At 40.0% G+C, this 23,078-nt stretch overlaps 2 protein-coding genes across 2 annotated transcripts in view; both read right to left on the reverse strand.

The window, feature by feature from the left end:
* Positions 1-862: 862 nt before the first annotated feature.
* Positions 863-7,306, reverse strand: plac8l1 (PLAC8 like 1). The gene is made up of 5 exons (XM_072661891.1): positions 7,282-7,306; positions 6,693-6,756; positions 6,330-6,523; positions 3,490-3,626; positions 863-1,130 (listed from the first exon to the last, which is right to left on the reverse strand). The coding sequence occupies exons 3-5, from the start codon at positions 6,520-6,522 to the stop codon at positions 999-1,001; spliced, it is 462 nt and encodes a 153-aa protein (XP_072517992.1). The 5' UTR covers position 6,523; positions 6,693-6,756; positions 7,282-7,306; the 3' UTR covers positions 863-998.
* Positions 7,307-7,593: 287 nt separating this feature from the next.
* The window catches only part of lars1b (leucyl-tRNA synthetase 1b), a 29,552-nt gene continuing 14,067 nt past the window's right edge, over positions 7,594-23,078 (reverse strand). Inside the window, exons 23-32 of the mRNA XM_072662360.1 lie at positions 22,423-22,606; positions 21,680-21,770; positions 20,357-20,497; positions 19,606-19,746; positions 16,585-16,695; positions 13,906-14,016; positions 13,622-13,726; positions 13,231-13,326; positions 8,871-9,003; positions 7,594-8,723 (exon numbers count right to left, since the gene is read on the reverse strand). Coding sequence (XP_072518461.1) covers positions 8,518-8,723; positions 8,871-9,003; positions 13,231-13,326; positions 13,622-13,726; positions 13,906-14,016; positions 16,585-16,695; positions 19,606-19,746; positions 20,357-20,497; positions 21,680-21,770; positions 22,423-22,606 — 1,319 coding nt within the window. The 3' untranslated portion in view covers positions 7,594-8,517. The remainder of the gene's footprint in view (positions 8,724-8,870; positions 9,004-13,230; positions 13,327-13,621; positions 13,727-13,905; positions 14,017-16,584; positions 16,696-19,605; positions 19,747-20,356; positions 20,498-21,679; positions 21,771-22,422; positions 22,607-23,078) is intronic.

Consider the following 23,078-nt stretch of genomic DNA (forward strand, 5'->3'; position numbering starts at 1 on the left):
TGGACTCTTCATGTTTTAGTTCACATAGGTTTTTGGGATGTATTCTCAAACACATTCTGGCACACAGCATTTCAGTGAGAGTTCTCACCTCCCTTTGACTATTCCTAAACATGGATGTTCTATTCGACCCACTCTGTGGTTGGTTTACTTTTGTCTTTTGGATCATTGTCATCTTGCATGGCTCAGCCTCTTGCATGTTCTGCTGAACAAGAAAACGTTCAGTATTTTTTTTTTTTTTTTTTTTTTTGCCTTTGTGTGCCTTCGTTTTTTTCTATGGCAATGTTCTTGTATCCCTTTCCCATGTTTGTTGAAGCTCAAGCCTCCACAACAGTCTCTTCTCATACTATCACTAGTTAAAGGTGTGGACTGAACTAACTTAAGGTTTAATGTTTTTTCCATTTCCTGTAAATGTTGCAGTTTTGGAGATACAAGGTTTTTGTCTTTAAGCAATGATGTATGTTGAATGTTACATCCACACAGCAAAATGGAAATGATCAACAGAGTAAAATGAAACTTTTTTTTTTTAGTAACATTTTGGGACTGAAATGCATAAAATAATTTCTAAAATTTGTTATTTGTAACCAATATTAAGAAGAGACCATGCTAAAAAAATCCTAATAGCCTATAATACTGCTGGAGTAATTCATACAAAAACAATGCATCATGGTATATTACATGGCATAGGCTTCTAAAGGTATAAAACGTAAACAGTAATAGATTATTACACACAAATGTATTTATTTAAAAAAATGCATCTGTACTGCATCCATATCCGTTTCTTTACAAAAAAAATATTTGACAACACATCTACCAAATATTAAGCAAGTATAATCAAACCCCCCCTCTCCCTCCCCCCTGTCCCCACAGTTACCCACCTATTCACTTGAAATGCCAGAGATATCAATCTGTAACTACAAATTACTGGTACGTCTCTTCACAAAACCCTCTCCGTTAAGAGCTTGACACATACATCTCTTTCTGTCTCACTGCTTTCCCGCTCAGGAACACTCCAGTGCAGTAGAAACAGTGTACACCTGACTCTTCAGCCTCCTCTTCATCTCTCGGATCATCTGACAAAGAGCCAAAGGGTAGCAGAAGTATATTGTAGCCCAGTCCTCACACATATTGCCCTACAGGTACAAATGGTACATACACACACACACACACACACACGCACACACACAGACACACACAGCAGAGGTTATTCAAGGTATTCCAGAGCATGGCTCAACAACTTATACCAAAGGCCACATCCATCTGCTTCAAAGTCTAGTGTGTGCAGGGGGTAATTCAATATTGTGTTTGTCTGCCAGTTGTATCTGCTGCTTAGGTTCCGCCACTCATATCCACATACACGTTTTCCTTCCAATCAAATCAATAGTACACCTGATTCTACTTGTTTAATCATTCGGGCTCAGTCCTCAAACAGCTAATTAGTTATATGATGTGTACTTGTTTGGATCTACAGCCAACCTGCTTTGCCAAACAAGGCTCAGTAGGGGAACCCATCCTTCTCTGGTTGGCGCCAGTTGGTGGAAAGTTCCTTTCAGTTTGTAAGCTTGTCAGTTATGGGAAGATTGAGATCTGATGGAGGCATGAGAAACTTTATAGTAGCGATAGACATAAGCAGAGATTGACCTAAGGTAGCAGCTGCCTGTGAGAATTGGTTGTCAGTTTGGAGAGGATATCTAGAGGAGGCTTATCGTGCAGTAAGAGTGGGCGGTTTACTACACATGGCAGCTCAGTTATACAGATAATGACAAACCGCTATTGTGATAGAGACCCCAAACAATGGCTAAATGAAACCAGATGCAGTTTCAATAGACGGAAAAGGGCAAGGAAGTGAGCCAAACTGAACTAAAAAGGTCCATGGGCAGCCTACAGGAAAGTCATAGATTGGGGGGGGGGGTAACCTGGCAAAACGAGTAGCAACCAGATTCCTGGGGGAAGAAGGGGAGAGGTGGGTGGGGGGACTTTGTCGTAGACACGTAAACAAGGTGGAGATGGTATTTAAAGGATGTTGATTAGGGAGGAGGGGCTTCAGGCATGTTCCTCCTCCCAAATGTTTATTATTTCATCATCACTTAGCGAAGACATGAAACCACAAATTCTGAAACCTAGAGCATCAGCTGATACTGATATTGATCCAATATATATTAAAATTATTGTGGTTTTAGTTTTAAAGCTACCATGGAGTGGTGAGGCGCAGTTGTTGTAAACGGAGAGTTGGTCAAGCGGGTGTGGGAGAGTTTTTAAATACATATTTTCCGTGACATACAATATTATTTTTAAACACAAATGTGAACAAACTGTCAGACTGGACAGCACTGCATATAATACCTAAATCTGCTGGGTCGAAGGCTCCGGCGAGTACACGCAAATCTGCATTAGTGGAAACCAAAGTCACTAAGCAACTAAGGGTGCAATATCCTTGCTTTGTAGTTTGCTTGTGTGACATGGCAACCCTGTGCATCCTATGTTCATTCAGACTGTAGGCTGTGCACGTCCTGAAGAATTAATGTGACATGTCTGCTAGATGCAATACCAACAAAGTGTGATGTAAAACAGTTGTAAAAAGCGCTATACAAATAAATCTGACTTAACTTGACTTGATGTTATGTCAGGAGCAGACTGGACAAAAAGCTCTTTGTCTTTTTCTGCAGTTTCCTAGGGTTAAACAACATTCTCCTCAAGATCTGAGGTAGAACTCAAGGAAGGAATTCTTATGTCAGCAGGGGATGTTGTAGCCCTGATCCGGCCCCTAGTGGACGTAGCTTTAAATACAGATATCCAGATACAAAAGTAGAGATGCAGACAAATATCTTGCATAGAGACTTATTTTCTAGGTATAATGATATGTATTGTTTATTAGCAGTTAAAGGTGGATTGTAATGATCTTTGTCTCTACATATTTCCGACTAAGGACAGGTACGTTTCTGTAAAAAGGTACAAATTAAAACCTACAAAACATTCCTTCCCCACCCTCCCAGAACTGCATTTTACTTTTTCTGTTTACTGTCCCATATTTACAAAAGTAGGTGGATAAGGGTTTCTTTGGTTTCTAAGTAGCCTTTTAGGTCTAGAATCTTCCAAGTTTTCCTGGTTTACCACAGCATTAATATGTAGCCCTTCTTTTCTGATGCTGAAGATGTAAAGATTATATATAAATAAATAAATGAATAAATAAATACATTAACATCTACGTTGACAGCAACAGTTGGCCAGAAAAAAGTCCCCCAATAATCTAATTTTGGCTAGATGTGGACTCTCACCTTCCTGCATCTCTGAATTTTCATAAACGTCTAATCTGTACACCAATGATTTGCCAAACAGATGCGATTTACAAATATAGGCAAATGTTCCATGGCCAGGCTTTTGCATGAGTGCAGTCAAGCATTATTTTCTAATGCCATTATCCTGAGACTGCTAGACCCCAGACAAGGCAAAGCAGCAACATCATATTCCTCACTCTTTTTTTCTGTCACTCACCCTGATTTTAAAACGTTCCCTAATGCCAACTCGCATAGCAAATGTAGAGCCAGGTAGCATTGGCAGACACAGGCACTCTCCATACTGATGAGCCAAACTGTAATCCAAACAGCAGGGCACAAATGTACCCATCAAACCTATTGGAGAAACAAAAAGTAGAGAAGATTGAAAGAAACCTAATGGAATTTAGACTTTATTAGGTATGTATGCTAAGAGCTTTATAGATGACCATGCTTTTTAACAAATAAACAAACTCATAACTCATTCATGCAATTTTCAAAATCAGTTAATCATTGGCAGCAGAACAATGTACAAAAACATTCCGATATGGACCAGGTGATGTTCAGCAATCATCAGAATGATGGGGGTTGGGGGTGGTGGGGTTGGGAGGGAATATGTAATCTGTAAAGTGTGGCATGATTGTTGGTGCCAGACGGGCTGGTTTGAGTATTTCGGCTGATCTCCTGGAATTTCCAGCACAACAGTCTCTAGAGTTTACTGGTGAGCATCCAGTGAGCAGGGGTATTACCAACAGAAACTCCTTTTTGATGAGAAAGGTCAATGAAAAAAAACACCAGACTGGTTTGAGCTACAGCTAGTAACTCCGATAACCACTCTGAACAATTGTAGTGAGCTCAGAATGCTCAACATGCTGTTCCACCTTAAGGTGGGAGGGCTACAACAGCAAAGAACCACATTAGGTTCCATTTCTATCGGCCAAGAACAGAAGACTGAGGCAGGAGTAGACACAAGCTCACTGAAACTGGACAGTTGGAGACCTGAGGAGGGATTACTTGCTATCTGAGCATTGTTTCTGAACATTTGCAACTCTACAAGGCCACAATCCACCATGATAATGAGTTCAGTTCTTTATTGGCCTTCCAAGCCACCAGATCTGAATCCAATAGAACACTTTAGGATATGGTGCAACAAGAGATCTACACAGCATGAAAGTGCTCCTAAAAAAACACTTTTACCACTTTTAGAATGAATACCACAAAGAACCAAGGCTGTTTTGAGAGCAGAGGAGTCTCTAACCAGTATTAGTTCAGTGTTTCTAATCAAGTGTTTGGTAAGTGCACCTTAAAACTTTTTAAAACAGATTTTCAACTGACCAAGTAGGTACTCCACTTCACTTGACACATAATGTTCAGTTATATCAGTGTCTCGTTACTGGTAACAATGGATGCTACAGTGTTTGATACCATTAGTTTAAGTTTAATTTACATGCTAATTTAAAGTCACAACATCTACTATACACTCCCTGTTATGACAAGAAATTGCGGTATTTAGTGGCAAAAAAAGGTAATGTCCTCTAAAATAAAGGCATTAAATCATAGGTTATATTTAATTTTAGTGCAAATTTAACCTGCCCTTTCATTAAAGTTGAAATGCACAGCAATCCGGCATGGTAAAGACCACCTGAACGTTTCACAGAAATATTGTGACAATATAGACAGATTAAATAAGAACTGGCACATGAACAGTACCACATTTAAAGGAAAATAAAATAAAGAAAAACATTGTAACACCAAAACTTCATATCTGCTGTGAAGCCTGATTGGTGGTGTTTGTTTTAGGACAGAAATTAAATCAGCTTTCAAATCAAGTTAAATTAGGAAATTACCAATACCATGTTAGTGAATCTTTCAGTGATCTCAACTGTAAGAAGTTTAAGAAGGATAAGAAACATGGCTATGATCAATCGAATAGAGTGGTTCAGCAGTAACCAGAATGATTTTAATATTTAGTAGTCTTCAAATCCATCTGATTGAGATACAGGACAGCCTCAACATATGCATAAACTAAAACAGCAACTGCTTGGCAAATATTATAGTTTCCACTGCTCCCAAAACACCTCATCCAACAAGGGACCTAATTGACAAGCCCTTTTGGAGGCAAGTGTGTTACTTCAAGGAGAGCACAACAGCATCCAGGGTAGTGGTTCCCCAGGACTAAAATTGGGAGCCACTGGTATAGATAGAGGAAGAGGCCAAAATACCCAATTGCTGTACATACCATTACATCCTTTAAACCCTAAAGGCTTGTATGTGTCCCTTCCAATGCCTTGCTGTCCAACAACAAAGGTTTCCTAATAGTTTCACAGCAGCCACAGAATCGTTTAGGTAGTAGTTACTGAATGAAAGGTCCTAAACTTAAAACTCACATATAACCCTAGGGTTCATGGGGATTTATTTATACTGTTTTTACAATTAAACCTTTAAGTAAAGAAAGTCATTCAGACTGGTTTGATATTACGTGTTTTGAACCAGGATGAGTTGCTCATAATGGTGGTGATAGAATCCAGACATCCAAAGCCACGTCTTTATTATCGTTGGATACATAGATACGTTAACGGATGCTGCCGGATTTCAGACACTATGCAAAATGGCATGCATGTGTGTTTCTATTGTGATCACCATAACTTCAAAGACTAGAATTTAAGTTGATAAGTTTCTCTAAAATAAACCATTTTACATCAAAATTACTCTAAATCAATAAATAAATAGCTTAAGGTCACAGAAATATACATATAAAATTCTCATTCCCATTAAAAAAAAAAAAAAAAGAAAAATGACACGAAATCAAACCACACTGCCCTGGTGGAAACTAATAATAAAGCTTGCTTAAGAAACACCTCAAGCACACATGCAAGTGCGACTAACAATAAATATAGGGGGCAGTAAATACCAATAACAGATATGTCAGTTTCACATCCGCATTGTTTCAGGATGGCTGCTGTGAGCTAGTACTACTACATTTAAGCTGTCACGTCTCTTTACCACATGCCTCTTTTCTCACGCAGACAAGACTGAACACTTTTAAACACTTCCTCTTACAGGTGCTGCAGTCACTGCACACTTCAAAAAGCCCCGTGCTCCAGTCTCCCCCCGTCTGCGTGATGGTGGTCACTGTTGTGGTGGTCACTCCCAGGCCTGGCTGAGTGATCACAGGAAGCTCCAGCCCGTCACTGGGTGGCGACCAGCTGCCCTCCTGGCGGCCTTCCGTCCCATGTCCACCTGAGTCTTCCATTCTGTGCTCGGTTGAGAGAAGAGGTAGCTGTTGCATGGTGAGACCATAGAGACACAACTAGGCAGCACATGCAATATCCTTTCAAGGAGCAAACTATAGCAGACCTGAACGTATCGACAACATTGCCCTGCACACGAGTGATGGCTCCTGATAGGGGGGTGAACACTTACGTTGTGGCGGCTGTTGGGGCGTCGGCACGTCGGCACGTTACAAATTCCTCGGGCTGACAGGGGGCTGAGGGAGAAGACAAGAGAAGGGTGACAGGAGTGTGCTCCTTCAGATAGCTGCATGGCCAAGGAGCTAAACCAGCCAGCTGCTCAGGACTGATAAGAGACCAGCCTTCTCCAAGCGGCTAATACAGAGCAACACAGGCGAGTGTGCTCTCCAATTAGAGCGAAGAAATACACAATGAAGAAGTGGTATGTCTACTGCAGACACAGACCTTCAGTTCACAATTCCAAAGCCACTGAAAGACACACACACACACACACACACACACACACACACACACACACACACACACACACACACACACACACACACACACACACACACACACACACACACACACACCTCAACACAATAAGTAGCACAATAAAATGGCATTCAGTACGAAACAGCACTCAGTGGCCCTCCTAGCCTTACATAACTGGCCTACTGAGCAACCCTCATTCAGACAACACATAAAAAAAAGAAAAACAAGAAATACCAATAGTGCCACAAAATATACACCAAAAACAAATGGACTTAATACTGTACCTCCAAAGGGTGCAGCCACAGTCTCCTTCTGCAAACACTGATTCAGATGAGGCTGAAGTGCATGTCTTCTCGAGGTTGACTTCTCACCTCATTTCCTGCTCCCGCACGCCCAATGCACATTAAACTGATGACATCCCTTTTTAGCTGTGCTATGCTGAGCTCTGCCTCCGAATCTGCTGCGGGTTAGCTCAGCCGCAAGGACGCAAGCAACAACTCAATGGGAAACCCCAAAGTGGGTAACTAACTAATCCACATAATCGCTACGTTGTTAATGGTCACAAAAAACATTCACGTTTTATGAAGATTCTTTTGTTTTTATCACTTTTTCCCCTATTCATCATATACATGAAATTCAATTGGAGAAGCAATTATGACTAGGAAGCAGAAAGATGTTGAGGGTGTTCTTTACAGAATAGTTGTACAGTCAGACACAACATACAGCATGAAATTCAAAACCTCCAATATCGATGTTTATAGCCAGAGTCAGAAGCTGTCCGTTGCATACAGAATGAATTTGCCGGCAGTGATTTTATAATTGGATGACCTAGTTTGTAAGCCAAGCAGGGCTTATATCTTAGTCACTGTCCAACAAAAACCTCATATCTCCAAAATGGCAAATTATACCAAAAGGAAATAATAATAATAATAATAATAATTATCTTCTTAGCTTTTAACAGAAGTCAATGTAAATATTTTATTCTAAGTCAATTTCTATTAATCCATTTATCATGACACTTTGACTATGTAAAGAACAACTACACACATGGTTCTACAACAGATACAAGGTTTTTGCGTGACAGCAACGAGCTATAAATTATACATATATATATATATATATATATATGTAACAAACAAATGACAGAAAAAAAGTCATGCCCCAAAAATAGAAAAGCCACATAACTACATTAGGCTTTTCAAAGTTCAAATTTTAAAAGATGACAGCACTAAACAGAGGGAGTTGAACCACTGCATCAGAAACGTGGCCTACCTTGTTTTAATCACCAATTACAGAGCCTTCATCTGAACTTACATCAAGCTGAAAGAAAGAATGCAGAGTCTTCTTGCTGGACTGTTTTAGCATTAGAGTTTGACATCAAGACTAGGTGCCAGCTAATGCTACATTTTAGACAAACTACTTTTAGATGGCTATCGGAAAGAAATAACGGGTCAAAGGAGTAGAAAACATAGAAACCGCCATGACTGCTTCCCCCACCCCCTTTTGAAGAGATCCAAATCTCACTGGACTAGGTAGATAAGAGTGTCCCCAATGTCCACCTTGAGGCCGTTGTCACTCAAGTGCACTTTCTTCTCGTCTAGACTGATGTGGAAGACAGACTTGTCTGAGATGGGAAGTTTCCCATGCTCTTCTTTTCCCAAGACCGGCACACTGCGGGGGCCAAGCACTGGGTCCTCAAAGCGCATGAGCTTCACTTTGGATAAGTCTGAAGAAAAGAAAAGAACTGGAGTTAGTAACTGTCCACAAGATCAGAGATTCTTAATTAATGCAACATGTTAAATGTGATATAAAATCCTAACAAACCTGGTTCAGGTCATTTTAAGGGATTTACTAAGAGTTCAGTAAGCCCTACCTTTGATGCCTCTGTTGATTTTGGACAGTCTGCGGATGATGCTGTCTTTGTTGTCTCCCTGCCGGACGTCAATTCGTGTAGAGAAGAGACCATTGGATGGCTGAGGGTTCAGCAGGGACACAGACACTCCAGGCTACAGGGAGGGGGAGAAAGAAAGAAAAGAACTCACAGCTTAATGGTTCATAATGCTTAACAATGCTTCACCAGTAATGGTCTATGGGTTTTATTAGAAGAGCCAGATTTACTGAACATAGGGACAGTTGTATGTGAAGGTTTGGGCACCCTTTGCTTAATAGTGGGAAGTACTAAACACAGCCTCTTTACCTTATCAAATTTATATTTCATATTTATTTATTTGAGCAAATCCTAATTAACAGTTACTATTTTTTATAACATAATAATAAAGTATTTTTCATAACAATAAAATCAAATTAATCAGTGTGGCCTGTGCAAAAGTTTGAACTAGAGTCAGTACTTAGTAACACCCCTTTGGCAGAAATCCCAGGACAAAACACTTTTTCTAGCTAGGTAAAGATCGTTCATTTCTTGTAAACCATTTGGAATTTCCCCCCATGCTTTGAAGAAGGCCTCAAGATCGTGGATAGTCTTGGGTTTGACTTGCCTGTACAGGTCTATCCACAAATTTCCTATGATATGCCAGAGGGACATTCCAAAAGCTTCAGTTTGTGTTTGTTCAGGTAGTTTATTGTAGATTTGTTTTGGATCATTGGATCCTGTTGTTGAAACCATCTCATTCAGGATTTGCTAAAATATTCTTCGTGCTTGCTTGCCTAATCTATTCATCCATTGGCAATGCCACTGGCAGCAACGCAACCCCAAAACATAACAGATCCACCCCCATTCTTTACATTGGCAGGGTGTTCTTTTCATGAAGCGTCCAGGCTTTTTTCTGTCCTGGCACCAAAGTGGTGGAACGAGCTGCCCCTGGGAGTCGCTTGCTGTCTTCAAACGCAAACTGAAGACCCACCTCTTCAGAGAGTACTTGGACGAATAGTTCTATGGTCGCCTTATTGTATTGTGTTTAGCAATGTCTAAAGCTTAGAGGCATCTTTTGAATTATTAGTCTATTCTAACTAGCTAAGGCTTTTCTTGGGTAAATAGCAAAGCACTTTGTAAGTCGCTCTGGATAAGAGCGTCTGCTAAATGCCGTAAATGTAAATGTAAATTAAATGTAGTTCCTATTCACCCCCCCCCCCCAAACATACCTTTACTAAGCGTGGCTGAAGAGTTCTATTTTGACTTTGTCAGTCAACAACACTTGATTTCATAAAACCTTTAATCAAGAAACCAAATCTTGTTCCTAGTGTATTGTCTAATTACAGACCCAACTTTACATTTATATAAGGTAAGATTTTAGAAAAAGCTGTGGCCCAACAACTCCGCTTATACCGGAATAAAAATGACATGCATTAGAAATTCCAATCTGGAGTCAGACCCAATCACAGCACAGAGACAGCCCTAGTGAAGATTACAAACGATCTCCTTCTTGCCTCTGATCAAGGCTATGTATCTTTATTAGCCGTACTAGATCTCAGCGCAGCCTTTGATACAATAGATCACACTATTCTACTAGAAAGATTAGAGAACATGGTTGGAATCATAGGAACAGCCCTATCGTGGTTCAAATCATATCTAACCAAAGACCATCAGTTCATAAAGGTAAAATAATTATCTATAAATTACACAAAAGTAAGATATGGAGTTCCGCAAGGCTCAATTTTAGGACCGCTAATATTTTCATTATACATGTTACCACTGGGCTCAGTTATAAGCAGACATGACTTCAATTTCCATTGTTTTGCAGATGACACACAGCTCTATATATCAGCCAAACCTGACGATAAATTTAGATTACAGAAAATGGAGGACTGTGTAAAGGATGTTTAACTCTGGATGTCACACAACTTCTGTCTTAACAGCAACTCCTTTTAGGTCCAAAAGACACTAGAAATAAACTGAAATCAGACCTAATGTTAGACTTGGCTGATGCTTCCAGTATTTCTGGTCTAGCAGCTAAAAATCTTCGAATCATATTCGATTCAGATCCATCATTTGAGCAACATATAGCTAATAAAACTAGGACACCCTTTTAACATCTTAGGAACATTGCCAAACTAAGAAACTCCTTATCTCTACAGGATGCAGAAAAGTTAGTACACGCTTTCATTACCTCAAGGCTAGATTACTGTAATACAGTTTTGTCAAGTTGTTCCAGCAGGAACCTCAATAAACTTCAGCTGGTTCAAAATGCTGCAGCCAGGGTCCTTAATAAAACTAGAAAATTTGACCATATCAGTTCAGTTCTATCAGCACTGTGTATCAGCAACCTATACCTGCGTCAGACCAGCTGCCACCTACCAGCCCGACCAGCAGGCCCACCCCACCTCCACCACCCATGCCAGACCAGCGACACACACTCCTACTACTGCCACCTGTCTAATGACCATGTTAAAATGTTAAAACCGAAATGGACTCTTAACTATCTGCCACTATTAACTATTTTACCCCTATTAACTTTCATTACTCTTATTACTTTGACCATCACTGCCATGACTATATTAAGTTATACTACACCATGATTATTGTATTATGATTATGAACATGTTGAACACCAGCACAGTTCAACAGTATATATGGTTTGGTAACTTTTATTAATAATTTATAAATAGTTCTGACCAGAGAAGGATGGGTCCCCCTTATGAGTCCTGTTTCCTCCCAAGCTGAGTTAGTTTTCCCTTGCCACTGTCGCTGTTAGCTTGCTCACTGGGGGTCTTAGATTTTTCATGTGTTTTATGTTATTTATTTTTTTTTGTCTCTTACTAATTAAAGATTATGTAAAGCTGCTTTGTGACAACAGTTGTAAAAAGTGCTATACAAATAAATTTGTCTTGACTTGATTTCAAGTGGCATGTCTAGATGTTTTGTAGCAGAGTTTAAATGTTATGTTTTGTGACAAGGTTGCAGGTAAGTGCCCTTTCGTGACTACTCCATTAGCCCTCTTAAATCTCGCTATGTTGAGACCCAATGTGACTTAAACAACTGTGTGAAGAGATACTCCAATCCTACACCTGAAAAACTAAAGTTAGATTTCAGAAATTCTTCCTATTTCTTGTGAAAACATACCTTTACTCATGTAGACGAATTGTTTTGGTGGTTAAAATGGATTTACCAGAGTCCCAGATTTACAAAAGTACTGGAATGTATGAATAAAATAGAATAGAAAAAAAACTATGAGAAGTTCCTTTGGTCAGCTTCACACAAACCCATATATGGAGGCTCGAATACAGCAATTGGTAAGATGAGAGGCAAATGATGGACATGCGTAATAAGTCTGGATGGGAGTCATGTATGAGCTGGCAATGAGATACAATCTAAAGGCCAGGATCTACAGGTTCAGGAACATTGTTTGAACCGCGTTTCCGTGCTGCATTATCACAAAGATATTAATAATAAAAAAGGATCAATGAAATATCAAATCAGCACATTTGTAGGCTCCAGAGGAAAAAGATAAAGATAATGTTTGTACAGGCAATACTGCACAGTGAAATAGTGCGCCACAACTATCGACTCAGCTAAACCATCCGGCAGGTTCTTGGCATTCATATAGGGAATATCAGCAGTTTTCTTGGAGAGTTTTCTTGATCTCATTTTGACTTCCACGGTTCCCCAGAACAGACCACACTGTGGAAACCGCAAGCTGAAAATGCTTTGCTGTCTTCCGATAGCCTACTCCTGCCTTGTGGGCATTGATTACTTACTCGTTCTCAGATCTTTAGACAGTTGCTGAGTGTTAGCAAAATGTTTGAAGGGTCAGAGAATGTACAAAGCTTGGAAATTAGGTTCAGCCAATAGTTCCCAATTATAATTGGTGACATGCCCCAGGCCTTATTTGCTAATCAAGGTCTGAAATTGTGTTTTTAATTTATAAAATAAAATCACACAAACATTTTGGCTGCATAAACTCTTTTGCATTTTCCACATGAGATGTTTATCATGAAAGAGAGTAATTGTGCATTTGTTGAAAATACGGTGTCTGTTTTATTAGTTACAGAGGCTGTGATTACTGGTGCTCAATTAAACCATAGTGTCCATAAATTTGCATACAACTGCATATAGCCTTTTAGAAGGGAGGGGAAAAAAATAAAAAAAATAAAAATAAAAATAAAACACCAACTATTGCCTGAATGACGACTGACTGCGTGTCTGAGCATTGTTAACCATGCAGAAATTCTTTCTAAAATTAGCCTGGGCATAGTCCAAGACTGATCATCTATTAAAAAGGAGAAACGATTGAGGAGGCCTTTTTTGTGTAGGTGGGTGACTGTTGTAACAACCTTACCTCAGATCTGAAGATACTGAACGGTTTCCCTGGGCAACAGTCCTCCTTTACTTTATCCTCAGCCTCAGAGGCAAACAGCACATCTATCTGATCCAGCTACAAACAGAACGAGAGGGAAAGGAAGTGCTAAAATTTAGAACTAATTACTTAACTACATCATTTACACACACACAAAAAGGCACTTTTGCACAGGCTGTAAATTAACTGATTATGCCAGTGGGAGTAATTCTTTAAGCCTAATGAGGGGACTTTAAAAGGCTTGAATGAAAGAGTTCTTTACATTATACCTCTAAAAATGTAACCGCTTGAAGGGTCCTGGTTTAGATTGAATTAGATTTCTCACTGCTTTTCAGAAATACTGGCTACACTGCACAGCTGGTCCCCTGCTTACCTCCAGAGAGTTGGTCAGATAAACAATATTCTCCAGCAGAACTGCTCGCTCATCAAACTCCAGCTCCAGATCAAGGACCCTCGGCCCATTCTTTTCCAGGTTGTCCTATTAGACACACACAAAATGTAATTAGAATTCTGTACAGACAATTTACAACAGTATATGTAATTATCAATTTTACAATAATCAGCTCATTATAATGAGCTGTTAATTTCAGACAAACCTTAGAGCATCAAACACTCAATCACTTTTCTACAAGCTCCAACTCTCACCACTGCTCTTACCTTAATCATGGCCACAAACGGCATCACCCGCTTCATGTACTTTTTCAGTTCTGGCATGGCGCCCAGCTCCATGGCAATGACCTTGTTGTCAGGCAAAGTTCCATTGTTGTTCTAGGAACCCAAAAAGAATAGTAAAAAGGTAATCTCATATCGTTTTGGTCTCATTAGTTGCATTTTGTTGAAACAACGGGAAACGCCGCCAACTCTGTCTTTGATAGTAAAGATTCAGAAGTGGTAGACAGCGGTTACCTACTGCATCTATTATTAACAAAAAAAGAGCCAGCGGTCAAGAACAAACAAACAAAAACAGAACAAGGTCGAGAAGCTTATTTGGTGTGAAAAAGGGGCAATAAAACAGTAGAAAAGTAAAAACATTGATGCCTTTGAACTTATGTATCAATGAAGACCTTTGGGGGCATCTTGAATGGCTAAGAATGAGCCCTTGACCTTCAACCTTATTTTGAACATAGGAGAGAAATTTACTGAAAACAATAATTACACTTGAAAACCACTGAAGGTAAAACAGGCATATCCTGAACAAGCCATAAAGAAGTCTGATAACCCAAACAGAAGATGGCACTTCACTTTAAAGAAAGAAACACTGCTCAGATTGCGGAATTTTCACCTGATCGAGGTTCGGATCTGAGTCATAGATCTAATGTTTTAATCCAATAAATTCTTTTCAAATTAATTTTTTTTTTCTCTTCTCAAATCGCCATGTCACCTAAGTCATGCTAAGGCTAAGGCAACACCATTCTACCATTTTGACCTGATAATGGGAACATAGCCCCAATGTGTTGGGTACAGTATGTGCTTTGCTGACAGCAAGATCGCATATTTCAAATCAATGCTTCTAAATGGGGATGTCTGATTTTGAGAGTAACATCAGCAACAGTGCATTTTGCAATCGATTCCACAAGCTAGTATAAAATTGAGAAGCAGCCAAATGTTTATTTGACTGCTCCAATTTCAGAGACTTCAGTATGTATTTTCTTGACCAAGACTGCTAGTATTCGGAAACTCACGCGCTCACGCTCGACCCAATTAGCTCCATTTATAATGAAAAACCATTGTGTTTACATACACACACACTGTTTATGCTAAAACAAAAAAGAAAAGCAAATAACTTGTTATATACAATTATAGACATATCCAATAAACTGAACTACTGCCATTACCACCAGCAGAGACTCATGTACTTTATTTACCTACAAACAAAGCTGTATACAGACTAAGCATTTTTTTTTACAGGCTAGAGCTCTGTATCTCTGGGCCAGACGGTCGAAGAAGAAGAATTGCAGTGGGTGATCAGGGTCCCATGTTATCATGAGAGATGAAAGGGTTTGATTAGCCAGTAAGTATCCCTTTTGTTTTAAGATGTGTAACTGTAGATTTCCCATCGAAGCCACTGCAACACAGAGAGGCATAGGCCACAACAGGGCCTGTATGGAAAGATCATCTTGATTTTTTTCACCGTTTCTAAAGTGGATGACCATGGAGATGACGTTTTCTGATCATCTGGTTATGTTGCATAGTATTAATGGTGGAGCTGTAGTCAATAAAGAGGATTCTAATTACCGATGTCTCCAGATGCTGTAGCAGAGAATGAAGGAGACATGCCTCAAAGTCATTTGCTCCTTGTTTAGCCCTACGGGCAAACTAAAAAAAGGATCCAGCTGTGATTCAACAGCAGGCAGAATGCAGCTCAGAACCAGTGTTTCTAGACACTTCATAATTATTAAATTAATTGAAACTGACCGGTAGTGTTTTCATTTAGAGAGCTGAGTATTTTTAGGCAACGGTATGATTTGAGATGTTTGTAGAGAGTTGATACCAAACTAGTGTTGATTGATTTGGTGAAGACTGAATAAAGGATGTGCTCCATGGCACAGTCAGGCCGTCTGATCCTGGAGCTCTATTAACCTAGTGCCACCTGAGCAGCAGGCAGATATCGTCTTGTGTAAAGAGACGAGTAGTGCATGCTGGGTCTGGCCTGAGCACAGCGTACAACAATGGTATGAAACTCTATTAGGAGGAGACTGGAATGATGAAAGAAGAGGGTAAGCATTTGGAAGCCAGATCTTGCTGAAAACACCATTTATTGTTTATAACTACACCTTACCAGATTCTCTGGTTCTGTCAGTTCTGAAAGCGATAAAGTTATACAGAGTGACCTTACATTGAAGACCCCTCCACACCTAGCCACGCCTTCTTAAAGTCCCTTTCCAGCCGGCACTGGAAATGAGGTGCACCCACCTTGTTCCTTAGAGATAGTACATTGGCTTTAAGAATTGACAGAAGCGCTGGTCTCAGTGGAGGGGCTTTGGAGCCTTGTCCGTACTCCTCTTTGGCAGGCGCTCTCTGTCGTATTTCTGCTGGTACTGGACGCAGTGGCTTCATGTTACAGGCAACTGCGCCCCAGCACCATAGGAAATAACTCAGTGTAGGTCAGTCTGCTCGCTTAGAACTTTGGCTGAGGTGTGGCACTTTTCTTATTCATGCTCCAGAATACTTAAACTCAACAAACAAAACTGTGCTGTCAGATCATAGTGGGTTTCTTTAAAACAGCAACTTTACAGAGGGTAAAATGTTTTAATGGATGCCAATGAACAATTTTCATTTAAAACAAGACCCTTACGATCTCGCAACGTAACATGAAAAAACAACCTGAAGGTTTACCTTGTAGTGCTTGCCCAGGAGAGAGAGGGTGCTGTGCTGCCAGGGCGGGTAGCTCTTTGCCACATAGACAGTGCAGTGAGAGGGCTTGACTGGAGGTCTGTTGTCTCCTTTCTGTGAGGGAAGAGGAAATGGGCAGGAATTAAAGAGAGGAGTGACCTGATTTCACCACAGAGGCCATTTACACCTTCACTCAGTATGCGTTTCATATCTGGATAGCGTGCTTTGGCTGGATTCAATTGCACTTTCATCCAAGTGCATCACCAGTCTGACCAGATAGGATCCGATTTACCTTTCAGAAATAAAAAGAACCAGCATGCAAGTCATATTATATTTACTTCCTGTAAATATTGTTTTTCACCTCCTGTCTGTTGAACTTTATAGAAATATAAACAGTTTGTTGCAGTTTTACACTAATTTGTGCGGATCAATCTCAATGCATGTACACGTCTCTACCTGTACCCAGGCACACCATTCACACTCACAGTAAAATGTGGCTAAGATGCTTCCCTGACCACCTCCCAATGTGGTTTAGGTGATTCAATCACAATGTGCAGGTTACGTGACCTGCCTGTTCATGTGGCCAAATGAAATCTGAACGTGATCCGATCACTGAAAAGCATGTTATTCAAGGTGTAAACAGACTCACGGATTTGAATCCTATATTTTCAACACTAACAACGCACCCAAATCTGCAGAACTCGCAGTAAAGCCACAGTGCCGCTCATTTCAGCAATTTTAGATTTTCATTTCTGGTTTTGACACAGGCACTTTTCATCCATAAATGTCAATTTGGCCCTGGCAAGATTTCTGTTTGCTGCTATTTCTGTGCACTGAGCCACTCAAACTCTCCCAAGCCCCCCTGTTCCCTAATGCTCAGCCCACTAACCCCACCTCCACATCACCACGGCAACTCCTAATCCAATCCGACGTCCATTACCACATGGCTGCAGTGACATGGTTGAGAAAAGCCCGCCCTCCCCAGTTCCCATTACCCAAGCCTCAGCATGGTTAACGCGGTCTGAAAGAGAATGGTGCCATCTTAAAAGCAAAGGCACAGTGCACTCCTCCTCCATCGAGGGAGCTGTGGAGCTCATGCAAGCATATTCTACATGACATCTGTCATCTCTCCCCCACTTAGACCCTTAGGCTGACCTGATGCGCCCCCCTCTACTGACACCGGGGTGGGCTCTGCACAGCTCAGATAAAAATATAACCACAGATTAGCCTGTCCAGTAGTTCTAAAGTCAGCAATCTCACACTGCAAAAGGTTTTGGTTTGCACATTACACTTGCATGGGGGGGGGGGTGCTCTTTAATGCTGAGGCAAAACGTGCCTCAAAGTAGGCTGGCTGAGTTAGACTGCCAAATAGGGAAGCATTAGAGTAAGGTGTGGGGAGATGTTGACAGGACGCGCAAAGTGTAACTATTAATAAGAGGCTGGATGTAATGTGCAGAAGAGGTGGTGATTGAGAATGTGAAAACTAGACAGACGATAGAATGCTGATCTGAATTTGAGTAAAAATCTGGAGATTTATGGGGCAGGAATGAGAGTCTGAAATGATTGGCAAAAATCTAACAGCAAGACCAAGACTGCAAACATTAAATATTTATAAAGTCTGTAAAAAGATATTTTAATGTATGGCACCCCACACTAGTTCTTAAATCACTGTATCTGGGACTCTTAGCTTCACTACCCAGATCATCCACATCAACACTCAGTATTGCTTCAGAAATTTCTTAGTCCAATTAATCTGCCTGGGCCATGTCTAGCCTGACTAACCGCCGGGCTCACCTGCCACCCACATCAGATCAGCTGCCCACCCTCCTGCCACTGTTACCTGCCTGCAATATTTTCTACCATCATTAAAATCATCACCACTAACCCATCATTACTTTCATATTTTTTACCATCTCTACTGTACTTAAATTAGCTACATAGCTACAGTTATGATTAGATCAGTATAGCTGAGCAGCAGAACAGTCTTGGTGGTCCAGTGACTGTAGTTTAGAGTCTTGATTTCTCCCAAAGTTTCTTCCTTTAGGCTCTGCTGGAGTTCCTTGCCACTGTCGCATTTGGATTGCTCACCGGTGGTTCTAGTTTTTTTATGTTTTGCCGATCTCCTGTCTCATACGGATTCCTGTAAAGTGGCTCAGGATTCAAACTTGTGAACTAGGTCACAGTGGTAGCTTATTAAACCACTGAGTGATATTTTGTAGGTGGGGAGCATAACTCACCTTTTCATACCACAACCAGAAATACTAATCACACTTTGAGCCCCCTCTCACAGACTGTTCTACACATGCATTTGTTGACAAGCTAAAAGATACAGAACCGGTATCAGAAGTAAAACAAAATCAGGTGTACTGATGCGGTAGTGCAATGTGCAATATTACAGGAAATAAAATAAGAAACTCCCCTGACCTCAACCCTATTGAGAACCATTGGAGTATCCTCTAGCAAAAAATCCATGAGGATGGGAGGCAGTTTACATCAAAACAGCAGCTCTGGTAGGCTATTCTGACATCCTGCAAAGAACTTCAAGCAGGAACTCACAAGTTCAATGGATGCAAGAATTGTGAAGGTGATATCAAAAGGGGTCGTATGCTAGCATGCAAGTTGGCCTGTTAAGATTTGATTTCAGTAAATGTGACTCTTAATGCTGCAAATTCAACAAATGAGCATTTTCAGTTCTTTACAACCTAAAAAATGATTTGAAACTGTGCAAAATTATTTGGAACATTGAGTTCTTCCTTTCTTTATCTTTTATATATAAAAAGATGCTGTTATAATTAGCAGGTTTGTTCAATAAAAGTAATCAAAACAAATAAAAAGAAAAACGGTTCATGACTCAACCAAATTATATAACATTGTTTTAACAAGATTATGTAGCAAGGCTCTTGAACTTGCAGGACAGCAAAAGCTGAAGAGAAAGCTAACAAAAGTGAATGTAATTGCAGGGGCAGAAAGATTTTCTGTAGTTTGAGATATGTTGCACTAAAGGCAATTATATAAAGGCAGTACCTTATTCTTGGGAGGCTGCATGTAGGCTTTGAGGCGCAAGCGCAAGTCGTGGGCAGTCTCCATGAGATACTGTGACGATCGGATCAGAATTTCATCCACTGGACCAGCCACAGGCCAGCTAGCCTTCATCAAAGAATCAGTCTGTGGAGGCAGAGGGAAGTCAGGGAATGTTCAATCACTTTCAGTGTCAGGTTAAGCAGGTTTAGGGTGCTGACTTCCTGAGTACTCTGGCATAAAGTCTATTTCATCTTTACACCAGGACATGTTTAACAGAGTAGAGATTTGTATCAGATTTGTTTTATCTAAGCAAAAACATACAATGCAAGATTAAGATTAGTTTTGGCAACTATATGAGGATATTCTGGTACAGAGGCTAAGCTGATTTTATGTGTGGGTGTGTGGAGACCTTGTCATTAACAAGGAATGAAACGTAGTTGATGAAACTGAAAGACCATGTCTAACCCAAAGAATTTTAGTTTTCAGCATAGTTAAGGCCTCAGTATACTTTCAACAAAACAAAACTTACAAGGGCTGCACAAAGTCTAACCCACCTTCATTGTATGAATGCTCCAGTACTGCAGGTGGCACTATGACATTATAAGGTAAGATTATTGAAAGAGGACTGCACGCTGTAAGAAACAACCTCTTTATCACTGACCAAATGTTTTGTCACGTGGCGTTCTCATGCATCTGTGTTCAAAACAGGTGTTAGTGCCACAGAGTGAATGCGGCTTGAGGCATGCAAACTCACCTTCCCTAGAAGGGTCCAAGTGTATTCACACAGGTGAGAGCAGATGGGGGCCAGCAGTAGGGTCTGGTTCTCAATAAACTTGAACACGAGGTCTCTGTGCATGCCTTCGATTGCCAGCTCCCTGTACTTATCCTTGGCTGCCTAGAAGGAGAAGTGTTGATAAAAGCTTGGATGAATAGATTTAGAATTCATTAAAAGGTAAGATTAATCAATTCATTGTAGAAGTACCAGTACCAGAAAGATTCAGTATGGGGGGAAAAAAGGATGTACCTTTGTGTGTTGAAGCCCTTAGGACAACTACACAATCATAATTTACATGAGTTTCATAGGCCCTAAAATCAGAGGGGTCAAGTAACAATATCCATACTTTACTGGAGTAATTATTTTTCAGCCAACTTTTTACTTCTATTACTACTACTACTACTTCTCCTTACATTGTCACACAATTATCCATACTTTCAACTTCTTCCATTTTAAAAATAGCCACGTTACTCCTATTTCATTTCAGTTTGTTTTCATTCCGTCTTCTCGTTAATAAAAAGAAAAATAATTAAATAAATAAACGAATAAAAGAAACGGATGTTGAACGCATGTGACACGCTAAAATACTGATAAACGGCGCCACCCGGAATGTGTGCATTTGACTGTGGTTGGATGAGAAGTATAAACATATACCATTCTGACACCCTATTGGTTTGTAAGCGATTCATCGCACCTGCACGTGACACGTCATTCTCCAGCAAGGACATCGCAGATGTTTGTAGCTTAGTATGAAGATGTCCGTGGCAGAGATTTAAGAGAACTCGAGTGAAATGTCCCAACTAAGCCCCACATTTACATTCCAGTAAAGCTTATTGATCACACAAGTCTGATGTCTTTTGCTGCATTACAATACTTATAGGCAACTACTAATCATATTATAACATTACAGTCATTATGGCTTTTAGAGAAAAGTTTTTTTGGGAAGGTGGGGTGGTGCACTATGGCACGGCATAAGCTTTTGCCATTTGTTTTCCTTACATTACTTTTACTTTATACTATTTTTGAAACAAATACTTTTACACTTTTACTTGAGTAAAAGCTTAAGCTAATACATTAACTTCTATAGAAGTCTTTTAAAACCCTAGTATCTACATTTCTACCTGAGTAATGAATGTGAATACTTTTGACACCTAAACTAGGACCCTGTGGTACCTCACAAAATATGCTAAAGCAAAACAGTTACCAGAGACACAGAGTACTTAACTCAAAGTTTCCAATACATGCTTATTATAGATATGGGAATGAAGGACAGGAGAGTATGTATCTGCATGCGATGGATACCTGGAACTCAAAGAAGCCACTCTTCAATGCCTCCTTGTACATCATCCTCTCATAGTGCTGCTCGGTTTTAGTGATACCAGAGTTCATTTCACTGAAGGCACAGAAAGAATCAGCTTTAGATATGTGCACCAAAGTATCTTCAAGGATGAAGGATGAGCATACCTCAGTAATAGCAATGCAAAGAATTTCTAAAGCAAAACTGGAGCTTCTTGTAGCCCTGTGTTTTTAATAGATGTCTCAGGAAAAGTGACACATGATGAGCAGAGCTTATTCACTCAAGTTTAAAACTGACCAGATCTGTTAACATATGAAGTGTCCAATCCATGCATTCCCATTCAATATAATGCCATTTTGCATTTTGAGCTCTGCCATCAGAATGTAACTTGAGCCTTTTCGTACAGGAATTATATAAGATATCAGTTTTGAGTCATTTACAAATGCACATTCCCCGCTATCCATATAATTACTGGTTAATTCCTGGCTAACAGTGCATAAGTAAAAGGAATGTAAACAAACAGGAAGTTTTAATTTGTTACACACAATACGGACAAAAGTACTGGGACACCTGCTCACTCTTTGTTTTTTCCGAAATCAAGGGCTTTCTCCGCATTAGTCATGGTGCCAAGAGGTTCACATTTATCTGCTCCAGAGAGTCCTATTCGATTGGCAATACTTTCCTAGTAGTTGAACACATTTATTAGATGGGGTATCCATATAGTATGTGGTTGGACTGGGCCATTTACCTAATGAACACCCGGTCGTTGAAGGAGTCAGCAGGACCAGTTCTCAAGTTGTTCTGGTTAGCGATCATCTCCTTGACCCATTCCACCCAGGTGTACAGACGCAGAATACCTGCATCTGCCATGGTCTCCACAAAGTTAGCGTCTTCTACCGTGTCCCCAGCATCAGCAAGGGCCAGACGCATACCTGCGGGAAAAAGATAGAACGGTCAGTTTGCCACTTCTGAAAATGACACTGGTTGTGAACTGCTTATTAAATTTGTAATTGAATTTGGAAGAAATTTACAAGGGCAACGTGACCAGAGAAGAGCTGAAAAATTTGCAAATGCAGCCATTAATGATTATTTTAAAATAAATAAATAAATAATTTTTAAATAATAAATATTATTTAATAATAATAAATTATTATTATTTATTTATATATATATATATATATATATATATATATATATATATTACACACACACACACACACACCTTGTGAAATGCTTAAGAGCTGAGTGTAACGAACATAAGGACAAATTAATTCTATTTCCATAAAAAAGTGCATATCATTGTGTTCTCATAATATTGCCCAGCGCTATTAAACAGCCAAAAATAACTAAGGCAAGCACATTGCACAAACACCCAACCCAATTGCGCACACACGCTGCTGAAAA

The sequence above is a fragment of the Salminus brasiliensis genome, chromosome 18 (assembly GCF_030463535.1).
Source record: "Salminus brasiliensis chromosome 18, fSalBra1.hap2, whole genome shotgun sequence".
Taxonomy (NCBI): Eukaryota; Metazoa; Chordata; class Actinopteri; order Characiformes; family Bryconidae; genus Salminus; species Salminus brasiliensis.